Source organism: Salmo trutta, chromosome 17 (genome assembly GCF_901001165.1).
Source record: "Salmo trutta chromosome 17, fSalTru1.1, whole genome shotgun sequence".
NCBI classification, from domain to species: Eukaryota; Metazoa; Chordata; class Actinopteri; order Salmoniformes; family Salmonidae; genus Salmo; species Salmo trutta.
The window spans coordinates 22927839-22941597 of NC_042973.1; the positions used below are offsets into that span (position 1 = coordinate 22927839).

General features: G+C 44.8%; 2 protein-coding genes and 1 long non-coding RNA gene across 3 annotated transcripts; all 3 read left to right on the plus strand.

Moving 5' to 3' along the window:
* On the plus strand, positions 1 to 2475 carry slc10a3 (solute carrier family 10 member 3). The gene has a single exon (XM_029696209.1). The coding sequence runs from the start codon at positions 559 to 561 to the stop codon at positions 1957 to 1959; it is 1401 nt and encodes a 466-aa protein (XP_029552069.1). The 5' UTR covers positions 1 to 558; the 3' UTR covers positions 1960 to 2475.
* Positions 2476 to 8107: 5632 nt separating this feature from the next.
* Positions 8108 to 11317, plus strand: LOC115151280 (Fanconi anemia group A protein-like). Its single transcript, XM_029695227.1, has 7 exons — positions 8108 to 8234; positions 8346 to 8409; positions 9359 to 9402; positions 10734 to 10781; positions 10895 to 10986; positions 11139 to 11199; positions 11297 to 11317. Exons 1-7 carry the CDS (start codon positions 8220 to 8222, stop codon positions 11315 to 11317), a joined length of 345 nt encoding a protein of 114 aa, XP_029551087.1. The 5' UTR covers positions 8108 to 8219.
* A 540-nt stretch (positions 11318 to 11857) lies between these two features.
* Positions 11858 to 13722, plus strand: LOC115151301 (uncharacterized). The gene is made up of 3 exons (XR_003867262.1): positions 11858 to 12131; positions 12749 to 12848; positions 13056 to 13722. It is a non-coding gene; the product is annotated as an uncharacterized LOC115151301 (long non-coding RNA).
* The last annotated feature ends 37 nt before the right edge of the window (positions 13723 to 13759 follow it).

Consider the following 13759-nt stretch of genomic DNA (forward strand, 5'->3'; position numbering starts at 1 on the left):
ATGCAGCCCACGCATGGAAGAAAGAACACCCCCGCAATTAGATTTTCTCAAGTGACGTTGGTGCTTATTTTGGTAAGGGACCTAGAGAGTTAACGCTAGGGGCTTCTCTGATTGGATTAAAATAAGTCTTAGCGAGTGAGTGAAATAAGAGAAGAAATCAGGGGGAAACGGCGGTGGTGACAGTTGGCATCAAACAGAGACAATTAAAACCGGAACGCGAGGCGACGGTTCGCCGAGGCAGATATTTCTTCTTAGCACGAAAAAATGAGTCGTGAATCGTCTGATATCGGTAAAATATGACAGCATTTTTTTTATTGGAATTTAAGCAGCGTTCAAGTCGGATGGGGCGGGGTGATGTTTAAATTCCGGTAGAAAGAGAGCAAGAACACGGGTGAAGCTAAATGGGTACCAGAAGGAATGTAGACCCCGCTACCTACGTAGCTATTGTATCAGGGGATCTGAGAAGTTTTTAACGCGTTCTGTAAAAGGGAGGCGGTTTAAGACGGACTGTGGAGATCGCAGGCTGGGGAGCAGCGTGTATTTGCGGCGCACCTAACAATGAGGACGCTATTTGCATTCTGTTGTCTCTTCTTGATAACGAGAGGAACAGATCCGCCGACGGAGGGCAGGTCCCTGAAAGACAACAACAACATGAACTTGACGGCCGACAGTAACAGAAGGTATATACAAATCGGGGACGGGACCTCCCAAGAATTTGAGTTTCCCGAAAACACTAAGGGCGTGATTGTAATCTCCAGTCAATACCGAAGCGCCGTAAGTACGAAGGGCCGCGAGAGCTGGAAGCAGACGGTCAATGTAAGCTCCTTGGACTCGGAGGTTCTTTCCATCCTGAATGTAAGTGACAGTCATGCGGGACCCGTGAAGAGTTTCATTATCAGCATAAGGTCTGGGTTGCCGGGTCGGGCACAACTGCTCATCCAGCTATTGGAGTTGGACCAGGATTCTTTCCCTGTTGTAATTGAAGAAAGGACAGACTACTGCATCAGGGTGGCGCCTGGAAGGGATGACCCAGCTGCCCGGCTCATACAGTCAGGCGTGCTGTCCCACTTTTCTGAGAACCCTGTCCTATTTGCCTTGCTGCCGCTCATCTTCATCAACAAGTGTGCCTTCGGGTGCAAGGTAGAGGTAGAGGTGCTGAGGGGTCTCCTGCGGAAGCCTGTGCCCCTCCTCTTGGGGGTCGCAGGGCAGTTCCTGGTCATGCCACTGTACGCCTATGGTCTGTCCCGGCTGGGCTCCCTGCCAAAGGCCCTCTCCCTGGGCCTGGTCATCACATGCTCTGCCCCGGGCGGCGGTGGAGGCTACCTCTACAGCCTGCTACTGGGCGGGGACGTCACCCTGGCCATCTCCATGACCCTGGTGTCCACAGTGGTAGCTGCAGCAGCCATGCCCCTGTCCTCCGCCCTGTACGGCAGGCTACTGGGTGTCCACGCTGCCCTCCACGTGCCATTTATCAAGATCCTGGGCACCCTTCTCTTCATTGCCATCCCCATCTCCCTGGGCATGCTGGTGAAGCTACGCCTGCCCAAACTGACCCGCGTGCTGCTGGCACTGATCCGGCCCTTCAGCTTCGTGCTCATCGTGGGCGGCATCTTCATGGCCTACCAGATGGGGGCGTCTATCCTGGCCAACGTGAGACCTCAGATAGTGGTCGCGGGGGTGACTGTGCCCCTGTTTGGGCTGCTGTTAGGGTTTGGGATGGGGAAGCTGGCAGGACTAGCAGTGCCACAGAGGAAGACGGTCAGTATTGAGGTGGGGGTGCAGAACAGCCTCCTGGCGCTGGCGGTTATGCAGCTGTCGTTCCGGCGGGCGGAGGCTGACTTTGCGTCCCAAGCGCCCTTCATAGTGGCGCTCAGCAGCACCTCTGAGATGCTCCTCATCGTCCTCGGTCACTTTGCCCATCGAAAGTTCTGTACCCCCACCACCCGGACTGAAACCTGATTGTAGACAGAGTTTCTGTTCTAAACCAAACCTGTGGAGGTCCCAGAGTGTTGGCTACAAACACACACAACAATATGAAAACAATCATTGACTTTGACACTGTGTACACAGGACAGCGAATGGACATTATAAGTATGTTTTTTTTTTAATCTTCTTGAAACCAAAGGCCTTTTCCCGCTAACCCCCTTTTTTTCTTTCTTTTTGTTAATGAGATTGTACTGAAGAGTACCTCATGTAAATAGGCCGAAGAAGAGAAATACCTATAAAAGAAATTATATTTTTCTATAAAACATTTTTGTAAATGAAATTATTGATTTGTATCATGTTTACAAGAGGTCTATGTGTCAAAGGAATGGGAATGGTTTTGAAAACTGATTGTTTGTCGGATGGAAATGTATGGTGTTTGAAAAGTACTGTTACTAAGTTTTTTTGTTCTGGATTCAAAGATGGTTTTCTAAGAGTCCATGTACTTTATAAAGAGGAGACATAAAAAAAATAAAAGCATTCCTAAAAGCAGTCTTGTTGTCCAAGGAGGATCTTTATTTAAAGAAGGAATCTTAACACTGAGACGTACTAAAGTAAAGATTGTGCTGCAGCACAGCTGAGCGATATAGCCAGTACCTTTGTTTCTGAGGGTGTTTCCGTGACAATATTTGCCTGTGCGTAATATTTGTGGACTGATTAACAGGTTTCTTTGTGTGTGCCAATGTGAGTACATTTGCATGTCTCTTTGCATTGTGTATTTGCATTTGTGTTAAAACAATCTCATAACACATCTATGTTTGCATGTTATGTGGTTACCTTTTTTAAGGTCTAATGTGTCTAATGTGCCTTTTTACTCCTGAAATGGAGGTTGTAGTTTTCAATCTATTTTTTTTGTGTAGTTCATAGGTCTTTGTGTGAGCGGGCATGTTATGACTGGAATGAATGTGATTTTTGGCAGGTGTTGGACTTGAAATATGCTCATACAGTCATAATAGCTGCCTACAGTGCTTTCAGAAAGTATTCAGACCCCTTGACTTTTCACCCATTTTGTAATGTTACGGCTTTATTCAAAAATGGATAAAACAATTTTAAAAACTCAGCAATCTACACACAATACCGCATAATGACAAAGCAAAAACAGGTTTTTAGAAAATGTTGCTAATTTATAAAAAATCCAAAACAGAAATACCTTATTTACATAAGTGTTCAGACCCTTTGCTATGAGACTCAAAATTGAGCTCAGGTACATCCTGTTTCCATTGATAATCCTTGAGCTGTTTCTACAACTTGATTGGAGTCCAGCTGTGGTAAATTCAATTGATTGGATATGATTTGGGAAGGCACACAGCTGTCTATATAAGGTCCCACAGTTGACAGTGCATGTCAGAGTAAAAACCAAGCCATGAGGTCGAAGGAATTGTCCATAGAGCTTCGAAACAGGATTGTGTTGAGGCATAGATCTGGGGAAGGGTACCAAAAAATGTCTGCAACATTGAAGGTCCCCAAGAACACAGTGGCCTCCATCATTTTTAAATGGAGGAAGGTTGGAACCACCAAGACTCTTCCTAGAGCTGGCCGCCCGGCCAAACTGGGGGAGAAGGGCCTTGGTCAGGGAGGTGACCAATAACCTGATGGTCACTCTGCACTTTGACAGACCTCCAGAGTTCCTCTGTGGAGATGGGAGAACCTTCCAGAAGGACAACCATCTCTGCAGCACTCCAACAATCAGGCCTTTATGGTAGTGTGGCCAGACAGAAGCCACTCCTCAGTAAAAGGCACATGACAGCCCACTTGGAGTTTGCCAAAAGGCACCTGAAGACTCTCAGATCATGAGAAACGAGATTCTCTGGTGTGATGAAACCAAGATTGAACTCTGGCCTGAATGCTAAGCGTCATGTCTGGAGGAAACCTGGCACCATCCCTACGTTCAAGCATGGGGGTGACTGCATCATGCTGTGGGGATGTTTTTCAGAGGCAGGGACTGGGAGACTAGTCAAGATCGAGGGAAAGATGAATGGAGCAAAGTACAGAGAGGTCCTTGATGAAAACCTGCTCCTAGAGCGCTCAGGACCTCAGACTGGGGTGAAGGTTCACCTTCCAACAGGACAATGCAGGAGTGGCTTCGGGACAAGTCTCCGAATGTCCTTGAGTGGCCCAGCCAGAGCCCGGACTTGAAGCCGATCGAACATCTCTGGAGAGACCTGAAAATAGCTGTGCAGCCACACTCCCCATCCAACCTGACAGAACTTGAGAGGATCTGCAGAGAAGAATGGGAGAAACTCTCCAAATACAGGGGTGCCAACCTTGTAGCGTCATACCCAAGAAGACTCAAGGCTGTAATCGCTGCTAAAGGTGTTTCAACAAAGTACTGAGTAAAAGACCTGAATACTTATGTAAATGTGATATTTGAGTTTATTTTTTGTGCAAAAATTTCTCAAAACCAGTTTTTGCTTTGTCGTTATGGGGTATTATGTGTAAAGTGATGGGAGAAAAAACAATTGATTCCATTTTAGAATAAGGCTATAACGTAACAGAATTTGGAAAAAGTCAAGGCGTCTGAATACTTTCCGAATGCACTGTATGTATTCATTTTCTGGCAAAAGCAAAACTGACACCTTAGGGGAGTGAACGTTTTGTAAAAGGCATTTTTGTACGTTTTTTTCCATTTTACACCACTCATGTATTTGAAATACTGTGTTTCTCTGCACATTTGTAGTGGGAAACGGCATTGGAGCTTGGTTTTGGCACAAGACGTGGGAGCTCAGGAAAGTAGCATGTCTGCTAAAGTCTATGGGCTGAACTCCGTTGTTTGAAGGGGTTTTTCAATATTCACATACTTCAACTGCTGTGCGAAGTGGGGAGCCACTGTATTTTGTTTTCCTGTAAATGAGACGTGATAGTTAAAACAGTCAATTAAGATAACTCAACTACCCCCAAAATCATTAACTGTTTCCTTATTCCTGTCAATTATTGACACTTTTCTATTGGAAAACAGGTAGGGGTTTATGGGTAAAGTTGTATTTTGGGAAACAATAGTAAAATCCTAGAATATTTTTGTGGCAAGTCCATCTTGTGTTAACGTTACAAATTGCCATATACTGAAAACCTGTTTTGTTTTCCAATCGCAACTAACCCTAATCTAAAACAAATGGATTAACACACATTGAAGCCGATGGGAAATGTTTACATGACTCTGCTTACATTGTGTTCTGGACCCTCCTGTACAGTGTCATAAGCCTTGCATATCAATTATACTCAGATGCACAACATATCGTCCATTTCATTAATATTCCTGCTGTTAGACCTATTTTTAGCCAAAGGTATTTTAAGGATTTGAAGCTTTGCATGAAAATGATGTAAATTCACATGGTGAGTTACAATCATGCCACTACCAATGGGAGTCATCAATTTTGTCAATGCATGCATGTCTCTTTCCCTCTCTCACTGCCATGCACCCCCTGTCTGTAATTTCAATGAAAGGCTCTACAGCTGCTCAGCCTCACTTGCAATGGTAATTTGACCTTTGATAACCACAGATTTCAGCCCATGCATTCCACCTCGTATTTGGCTGCACAGAGACAGACGGAGACATAGTGCCTAAGCTATTTCACAGATACACACTATATACTCTAATTTACCTGGTATGATATTTCTCTTCTTGGTGCTACAGAGCCATGAGGTTACCATATGAGCTGTGTGGTTTGTAAAATCCTACGCAAACTAAGCAACGTGCCTGTTTGTAAGTTGTACTTTGACGAAATGCCTAAAGTGTCACTTCCATTAGAGAAATGGGTGAAAGTACCAGCTGTGGGTGCAAGGACAGTGTCACGTCCACTTGAGCGACAGCTCAGATTGTTTCTCCCAGGTAACAGTGTCCACTGTACTTTATAGGTTGACAGGTGATTTCCTGACACTGTTCCAGCAGCTGCAGTATTTACACTTCCTATGTTGTGGTTTAGTGACACAATAGGAAAAAAACACTTAAAAATTCATGACACAGATGGGATTACATTTTAATGAGTTGTTTTCACCTTCTATGAGCAGGTTTCTTGCCGCAGTGCCAGGGTGTCCAGGAAATCCTCAAAAATATTCTCATTCATGTGTGCTTTTATCTCCAGTAGGCCTATTTACTGGAACGACAAACAAAGGAAGACTGTCTGAAGGGCATACAATTCTCTCATCTTATGTTCAAACTTTTGCATATGAGCCATTCTCACGCAAAATAGAGACAGATACAATTATGAACCAGGACTAGTCTCATCTGGTCCATCGACGGTATGGATGGATAGCTCATAGTCATAGCTGTACTGAAATTGCCTTCAAGTCGATGTTCTTGCAGCATTGGTGCTGTCAGGAACAACTTAACAGAGGAACATTCTGGTCAGTGACTAAACAATGTGTCTATTTAGAGTAATAAACTGTAGTACCTCACATTACTGCTGTCGCAGACACTTTCATCATCCCAGTGACAGTGTAGCTCTAATGGACTAGCTGGTGCCATTTACCTTCAATGGATCGATCAGCAAGATAGACAGAGACTGAAATGTTAGCCTTGCCAACCCTGATAATACATTGATCTGTTTGTCCCATGTCCTATCTGAGGAGATTGATCTTTAGATGGTCATTAAAATTGCCTCTGTTCATTGTGTTAAGATTAATTTAATAAAAATAATTTGCTATTAGTTTGATTTCATAAATACTTTTGGATGGATACATGTTGGATCGGTGCGGTTGGAGGGAATTTATTTTCCTGTTAATACTGAATGTATTATTAATTATTAAACTTTACGTATTTCTTACTGTATTTTTTTATTTTGAGTGGCAGCCTACAGGTTCTGTGAACTTCTAATGTGAAATGGAAATGTACCTGTAACATTATCCATTTTTCCCATTATTTTCTGCAGATCCTCTCAAGCTCTGTCAGGTTTAGATGTTGAGCGTCACTGCACAGCTATTTTCAGGTCTCCAGAGATGTTCGATCGGGTTCAAGTCCAGGCTCTGTCTGGGCCACTCAAGGACATTCAGAGACTTGTCCTGAAGCCACTCCTGCATTCTCTTGACTGTGTGTTTATGGTCGTTGTGCTGTTGGAAGGTGAACCTTCACCCCAGTCTGAGGTCCTGAGCGCTCTCGAGCAGGTTTTCATCAAGGCTCTCTCTGTACTTTACACCGTTCATCTTTCCCTCATTCCTGACCAATTTCCCAGTCTCCGCCACTGAAAAACATCCCCACAGCATGATGCTGCCACCACCATGCTTCACCGTAGGGATGGCGCCTGATTTTCTCCAGACGTGACGCTTGGCATTCAGGCCAAAGAGTTCAATCTTGGTTTCATCAGACCAGAGAATCTTGTTTTTCATGGTCTTAGAGTCCTTTAGGTGCCTTTGGCAAACTACAAGTGCGCTGTCATGTGCCTTTTACTGAGGAGTGGCTTCTGTCTGGCCACTCTACCATAAAGGCCTGATTTGGTGCAGTGCTGCAGAGATGGTTGTCCCTCTGGAAGGTTCTCCCATCTCCACAGAGGAACTCTGGTGCTCTGTCAGAGTGACCATCAGGTTCTTGGTCACCTCCCTGACCAAGGCCCTTCTCTCCCGATTGCTCAGTTTGGCTGGTTGGCCAGCTCTAGGAAGAGTCTTGGTAGTTCCAAACTTCTTCCATTTAAGAATGATGGAGGGCACTGTGTTCTTGGGGACCCTTCCCCAGATCTGTGCCTCGACACAATCCTGTCTCTGAGCTCTACGGATGATTCCTTCAACCTCATGGCTTGGTTTTTGCTTTGACATGCACTGTCAACTGTGGGACCTTATATAGACAGGGGTGTGCCTTTCCAAATAATTTCCAATCAATTGAATTTACTACAGGTGAATTCTATCAAGTTGTAGAAATATCTCAAGAATGATCAATGGAAACAGCATGCACCTGAGCTCAATTTTGAGTCACATAGCAAAGGGTCTGAATATTTATGTAAATAAGGTATTTTGTTTTTTATTGTTAATACATTAGCAAACATTTCTAAAAACCTGTTTTCACTTTGTCATCATGGGGTATTGTGTGTAGATTGAGGAAAAAGAATTATGTAATCAATTTTAGAAAAAAGGGAAGAGGTCTGAATACTTTCTGAATAAACTGTACATATATTATTATCTGCCATTCACCTCACATCAGTCTGTATACATCCAACTATGTATTGTGTTGCAGCTGTGGTAACGGTGTTGGTGCGAGCTGGTTTTGACGAGACCATGCAGGAGGCTCTCCCTGGTTTGCTGTTCAGTGCTGGATGACATGCTCTCCTGTGAGTTTGAATGTCTCCTCTCATTGCAGCTCGAAACTGCATTCAATAGACAGAGGCTTTATCTTATCCAACTGCTAATATTCATTTCTGAACCTGTGGTTTTTTTTTTAGGTGTGCTGGATACTTTGGATAGCAAGCAGACCCTGCAGTCTGGTGAAACAGAAGCTGAATGATGGTGAAGTGGAAAAGGCTGCTAATCAAAGAAAATTATAGAACATGCATAATAATCCATAATATTCACTCTTGTATGTATCTCTTTTTGTTGGAAAAGGGTACAGATGTTTGATGCTTCCTTGTGTGGTGTGTCTATCACCTGCACTGTGCTGTTTCTCCTCCCACTCTCTCTCATACACTCACCTACAGACTGAAAGTTGAAATCACAGAATATGTTATCATTGACATCTCTTTAATATAGGGCCTCTTGTAAAACAGCCATCTATATCATCTATCTCATCGCTGTTCTCCTCTACCTATATTCTACATAGTATCTGATGCCATTGCCATGCAACGAGAGTGGGGCTTTGCTAAAAACCTGCATACTGTTGACCTCCTTGTTTCGTAATGTAAATGGCTGGTGCTCTGCTCTGTTCTAAAGAAACATCTATAAATACCTTAGTACATCTATAAATACATTACCATGTCTGGTTAATGTGAGCTGCTCTTCCAAATATGTATTTTGTCATGTAGTTGTTTGTGAGGTATTGTGTGTATGTGTGTGACTGAGCACATACATCTGAAGTGAATGATGATGTACCTGTGGGTGTGAGTTATGACATTAGGGTGTTTTTACAGGACATTGAAATTACAGTAGTGTATGTTAAAACCGGTCTATAGAATAACAAGTGTGTTGGTAGAGCATGGTGTTTGCAACGCCAGCATGGTGTGTGCAACGCCAGGGTTGTGGGTTCGATTCCCACCGGGGGCCAGTACAAAAAAATATATATATTTTTTTTAAATGCATGAAATGAAATGTATGCATTCACTACTGTAAGTCGCTCTGGATAAGAGCGTCTGCTAAATGACTAAAATGTAAATGTAAATGTAAACCTTATAATAGAGCGTTTTGATGTGACTGTATCTGTGGTGTGATATAACATCTAGCCCTTTCTCTTTCTCTGTCCTAGTTGGCAGTGATATTCAAGGTAGAGGAGCTGCTGTCTCAACTGCAGTAAGTACTGGAGACTCATGAGGTTAACTGGAAGCATGTGCTCTTCCTGTCTCTCCACCCTGCTCGTGTACAATCCAAACACCCAGCCAAGCCTCAAAGGTACACACACACACACACACACACACACACACACACACACACACACACACACACACACACACACACACACACACACACTCACACACACACTCTCACACACACACAGACACTTAGTTATTTCCAACAATGCTCCAATGGGCTCCCGAGTGGCGCAGCGTTCTAAGGCACTGCATCTCAGTGCTAGAGGCGTCACTACAGACACCCTGGTTAGAATCCAGGCTGTATCACAACCGGCCGTGATTGGGAGTCCCACAGGGCGGTGCACAATTGGCCCAGCGTCGTCCAGGTTTGGCCGGTGTAGTCTGTCATTGTAAATAAGAATTTGTTCTTAACTGACTTGCCTAGTTAAATGAAAGTAAAATAAATCAATAAAAAATGACATTTCTCTTTGTACATCAGAGCTCCTGTCCAGGTTCCTGAGCTCAGCATTTGAGGGGTATTTGTTTTATTTAACCTTTATTTATCTATGCAAGTCCGTTAAGAACAAATTCTTATTTACAATGAGGGCCTACCCCCGTTCAAACCTTCCCCTAACCTGGACGATTCTGGGCCAATTGTGCGCCGCCCCATGGGACTCCCTCTAGCACTGCCATGCAGTGTCTTAGACCGCTGCAACACTTGGGAGCCCTTGACTTGGAGAACATGATCACTGCTTTCCTCCTGGCCCGTAAGGGTGCACTGGAAGGGCCTGGTGTTTTCCCCCTCGTACAGCGAGTGGTTTAAGGCTAGTCCGCTCAGAGTTTAGTTAGTGGCTACTAGAATACCAATATGTTGGTCCCCTCTCTTCTTATGTTTGGGCCTCTTAGACAAAGTTGACTTCTCTCCTGTCTTCCTGGATATGTTTTGGCGGTGCCAGCAGTTACCATTGGAACAGTAAGAAGTCTGTGGTTTTCCTGCTGAAGTTCCTGTCGGACATAGTGTCCTTTGACCCCTGCAGTACCTGAAGGTCAGGTGACAGATACTCTGGCTCTGCTTTAACACTTTACTGCTGGACTGGGCCTTTAGTCTGACTGGTTCCCTTGCCAAGACCAGACTGGCTGAGCTGAAGGTAGGGCCTAGAGAGTCACTGAACCAGTATGTGAGGCGTATATAGATCAGCTGAGACAATGCAGTTATTCCAATGTAACTAACTCTGACTGGTGACTTACCATACCACAAACCCTCTCATTCAGCAGCTCATTCATCTCCTCTCCTCCAGCTGTATAAACAGGGTCCCCTCTCTCTGTCTGCAGGAGATTGGCCTTTATGAGGATGTCGCTGGGGCAGGAGCTCTTGTGCAGGTTTGAGCGCCCTCTGCTGGTTGCATTTGTGTGCCATCTCTTCAATTCATGTTTTTCATGTGTTAATTATGTGTGTATCAGTCTGTGTGTTTGTGTGCAATCTGCCTTCTCAGCCCCAGTGTCAGGCGGGTCAGGATGTGGACAAGGCAGTCTCTTTGTTTGATAGCACAGGAAGGATATCTGCCACAGTCCTCATGGAGGCCTGGTAGGTACCCTAAAAGTATAGCATCAACATGCTACATAACGCTCACAAATCACCTATTGAGATCAATGTACTGATGACTTACATATCGTATTGTGTTCTGCACTGTGTCTTTTTTTATGTGTCGCCACACTTGCACTCTTTTCCTACTCCAGCATTTTCAGAAGGCCATATTTCCTGACTCGTTTTCTCCCTGCCCTCCTAACTCCACGTGTGGTAAGACTTATGCTCTCTTGCTTTGAAATGAATGGATTTTATTGAATGGTGTGTTCACATGCTCTGTCCAGGTATTGTATTCTTTGTTTCTGTCCAGTCAGCTGCATGTAAAGCCTGATATCAGGATGAATTTCATAGATTCACTCAAAAAGTCAGTTCTGGTATTCACACTCACAGCCATACAACTACTGACTGACCACACAGTTTTCTGTTATCGCTTTGAGTCTGATACAGATGTTTTGTGTATGTTGATTCCAGTTGTTTGTTCAAATAGTTCAACAAAAACACACATACAAATCAAACCAGTCTTATTATCTTTGACTTGACAGAGTTGTCTGGCCAGGATCTCCCACACGCTGAGTGTTGAGGAACTGGTCAGCCAGACAATCATCAAGCTTTATGTAGATGAGTCGACTTCCCCTGAGCTGCACAATGAAGTCGGAAGGAATGCCAGGAACCGCCGACTGTCCTCCTGTCTCTGCATTTCTCCCTCTCTTCTACTGTTTTTCTCCTCTGCTCCGTCTCAACTATTTAGTTTCCTACTCTATTTGTCTGTCGTTCTAGTTATTTCTAATGCCACACTCATGTTTCGGTCTGTCCTGTCTATGTTCAGGTGGAGAACATGATCCTCAGGAGGTTCTGCCAGAGACTTTTGGACGCCTCCGGAATAAGCCCACCAAATAATACAGAATTGTCACTACTTGATTTTCTTTCCAGTCCATCTGCATATAGTTGTGTATATTATGTTCTTCTTAGCCTCCACAAGTGTAACTGCAAGTCAGTTTAAAACTGCACTTCTCTCCTTTGAGCTTAATGTGCTCTGTGACCCAAGACCGAGCCCCTGGGTGTCTCAGTTTGTCAACATCCTGCTGGGACCCAGACAGCTGCTCACTGCCCTCCTGCACCGCATGTGGGACCTGCTCCACAACAAGGTGTCCTTATATTTTTTTATCTGTCTCGCTCTCCATCTAATTTTCCCTCTCTCTCGCTCTCTCCATCTCATTTTCCTGCTCTCTCTCTCTTTCTTAACCCCCTCTCCTTTTTCTTATAGCCTCTTATAGTCTTATTTTTTTCTTCCCTATGGGGGGGTCATTGAATTGTGCACCTTCATGCCTCCCAGGCCCAGTGCCCCCTCGTGCAGCTGTGCCCACCCCTGCTGCCCGGCCCAGTGTCTGTTCCGGAGGCACTGGTCACTGCCCTGCCCTGCCCTGCCCTGCACTGCCCTGCCCTGCCCTGCACTGCACTGCACTGCCCTGTCCTGCCCTGCCCTGCACTGCCCTGCCCTGCCCTGCACTGTCCTGTCCTGTCCTGCCCTGTCCTGTCCTGCCCTGCACTGCACTGCCCTGTCCTGTCCTGTCCTGCCCCACCCAAACCAACATGCTCTCCTGTGTTAGGTGGGTGAGACTGGAGAGGGACCCTCAGCAACTAGGATGACATGATACTAATTATACAGTATATTGTAAATCAAAAGGCACAGTTAACTTTAGCTCAATACGACAGTGCTATCATAATATGTATTTATGTGGACTGCTTTGTTTTTGTTGGCCAGATTCTGCGTGGCTGCAGTGTACTATGGGCTCTGCAGGATTGATTCACAGTTTGAACCTCAGCAGTAGTATAATCCCTGCATCCACAATAAAAAGCTACCGGTATGCACATCCTTTTCCCAGTGTCTCTGAAATGATTGTTATCACCCAGCCACACTCTGAGATGCCCGTTATGCAAGCAGCAGGGGGCTGCTGTTTTAGCAGAATGTCACATACGCCTACAGTTGTACCTCTCTGCTTGACTGCACAGAGACATGTCCTGCCTAGCCCTGAATTGGTGTGTGTGCATGTGCGCGTGTGTATTTGCAGATGCTGTACCTAATTTCCAGACTAATGCCAGATACGAGGAGGTTGCCGATTTGAAGTGAGTGGGGAATCTGAGCATGTGGAGGCAGACAGACAGGGTGAGCAGGAGAATCATGGGTTGTGGAAGAGTGTTTCTGACACAAATACGACTAGGAGGAAATCTGACTCGGCGCTATGGAAACACGCCCCCCTTCCGTCTCCTAGTAAAACTCCCAGAATACCAGGTGAGGCAACAGATTAAAACCTGCACAGTCTAAAACCTTGCCGTAAAGCATAGACTTCCTCAAAGTTGTCCGTGCCCCTTTGGAACACATTGGCTGATATTGATGATACATTTTATAGCCATTTGTTGTCTTTGTCAAGTTGTCATTTTCAGAGTGGCTTGCAGCTGAACTCAGAGTGCAAAGGAGTGAGGATGCCCTGTCTGACCCAGATAAGTGAAGCACATGCCTTAATAAGCAACACACAGATTCATTTTGGTATATGTTGATGTGTTGAATATGTAACAGAGCCTGTGTGCAGACGGGGTCAGTATTGGACTGATCTCTAATCCAGATCATTCTAATTATCCAATAGACATTTTTGAAGTCAGTTCAGTATCAGTATTGTTTTGAAATCAGAGTGAAGAGGACTCTGGACTGTGAGACCATCATGGAATATATCAACTAGTATCAGGTGTGTCCATATGGGGGTTAAGAGAGGGAGGG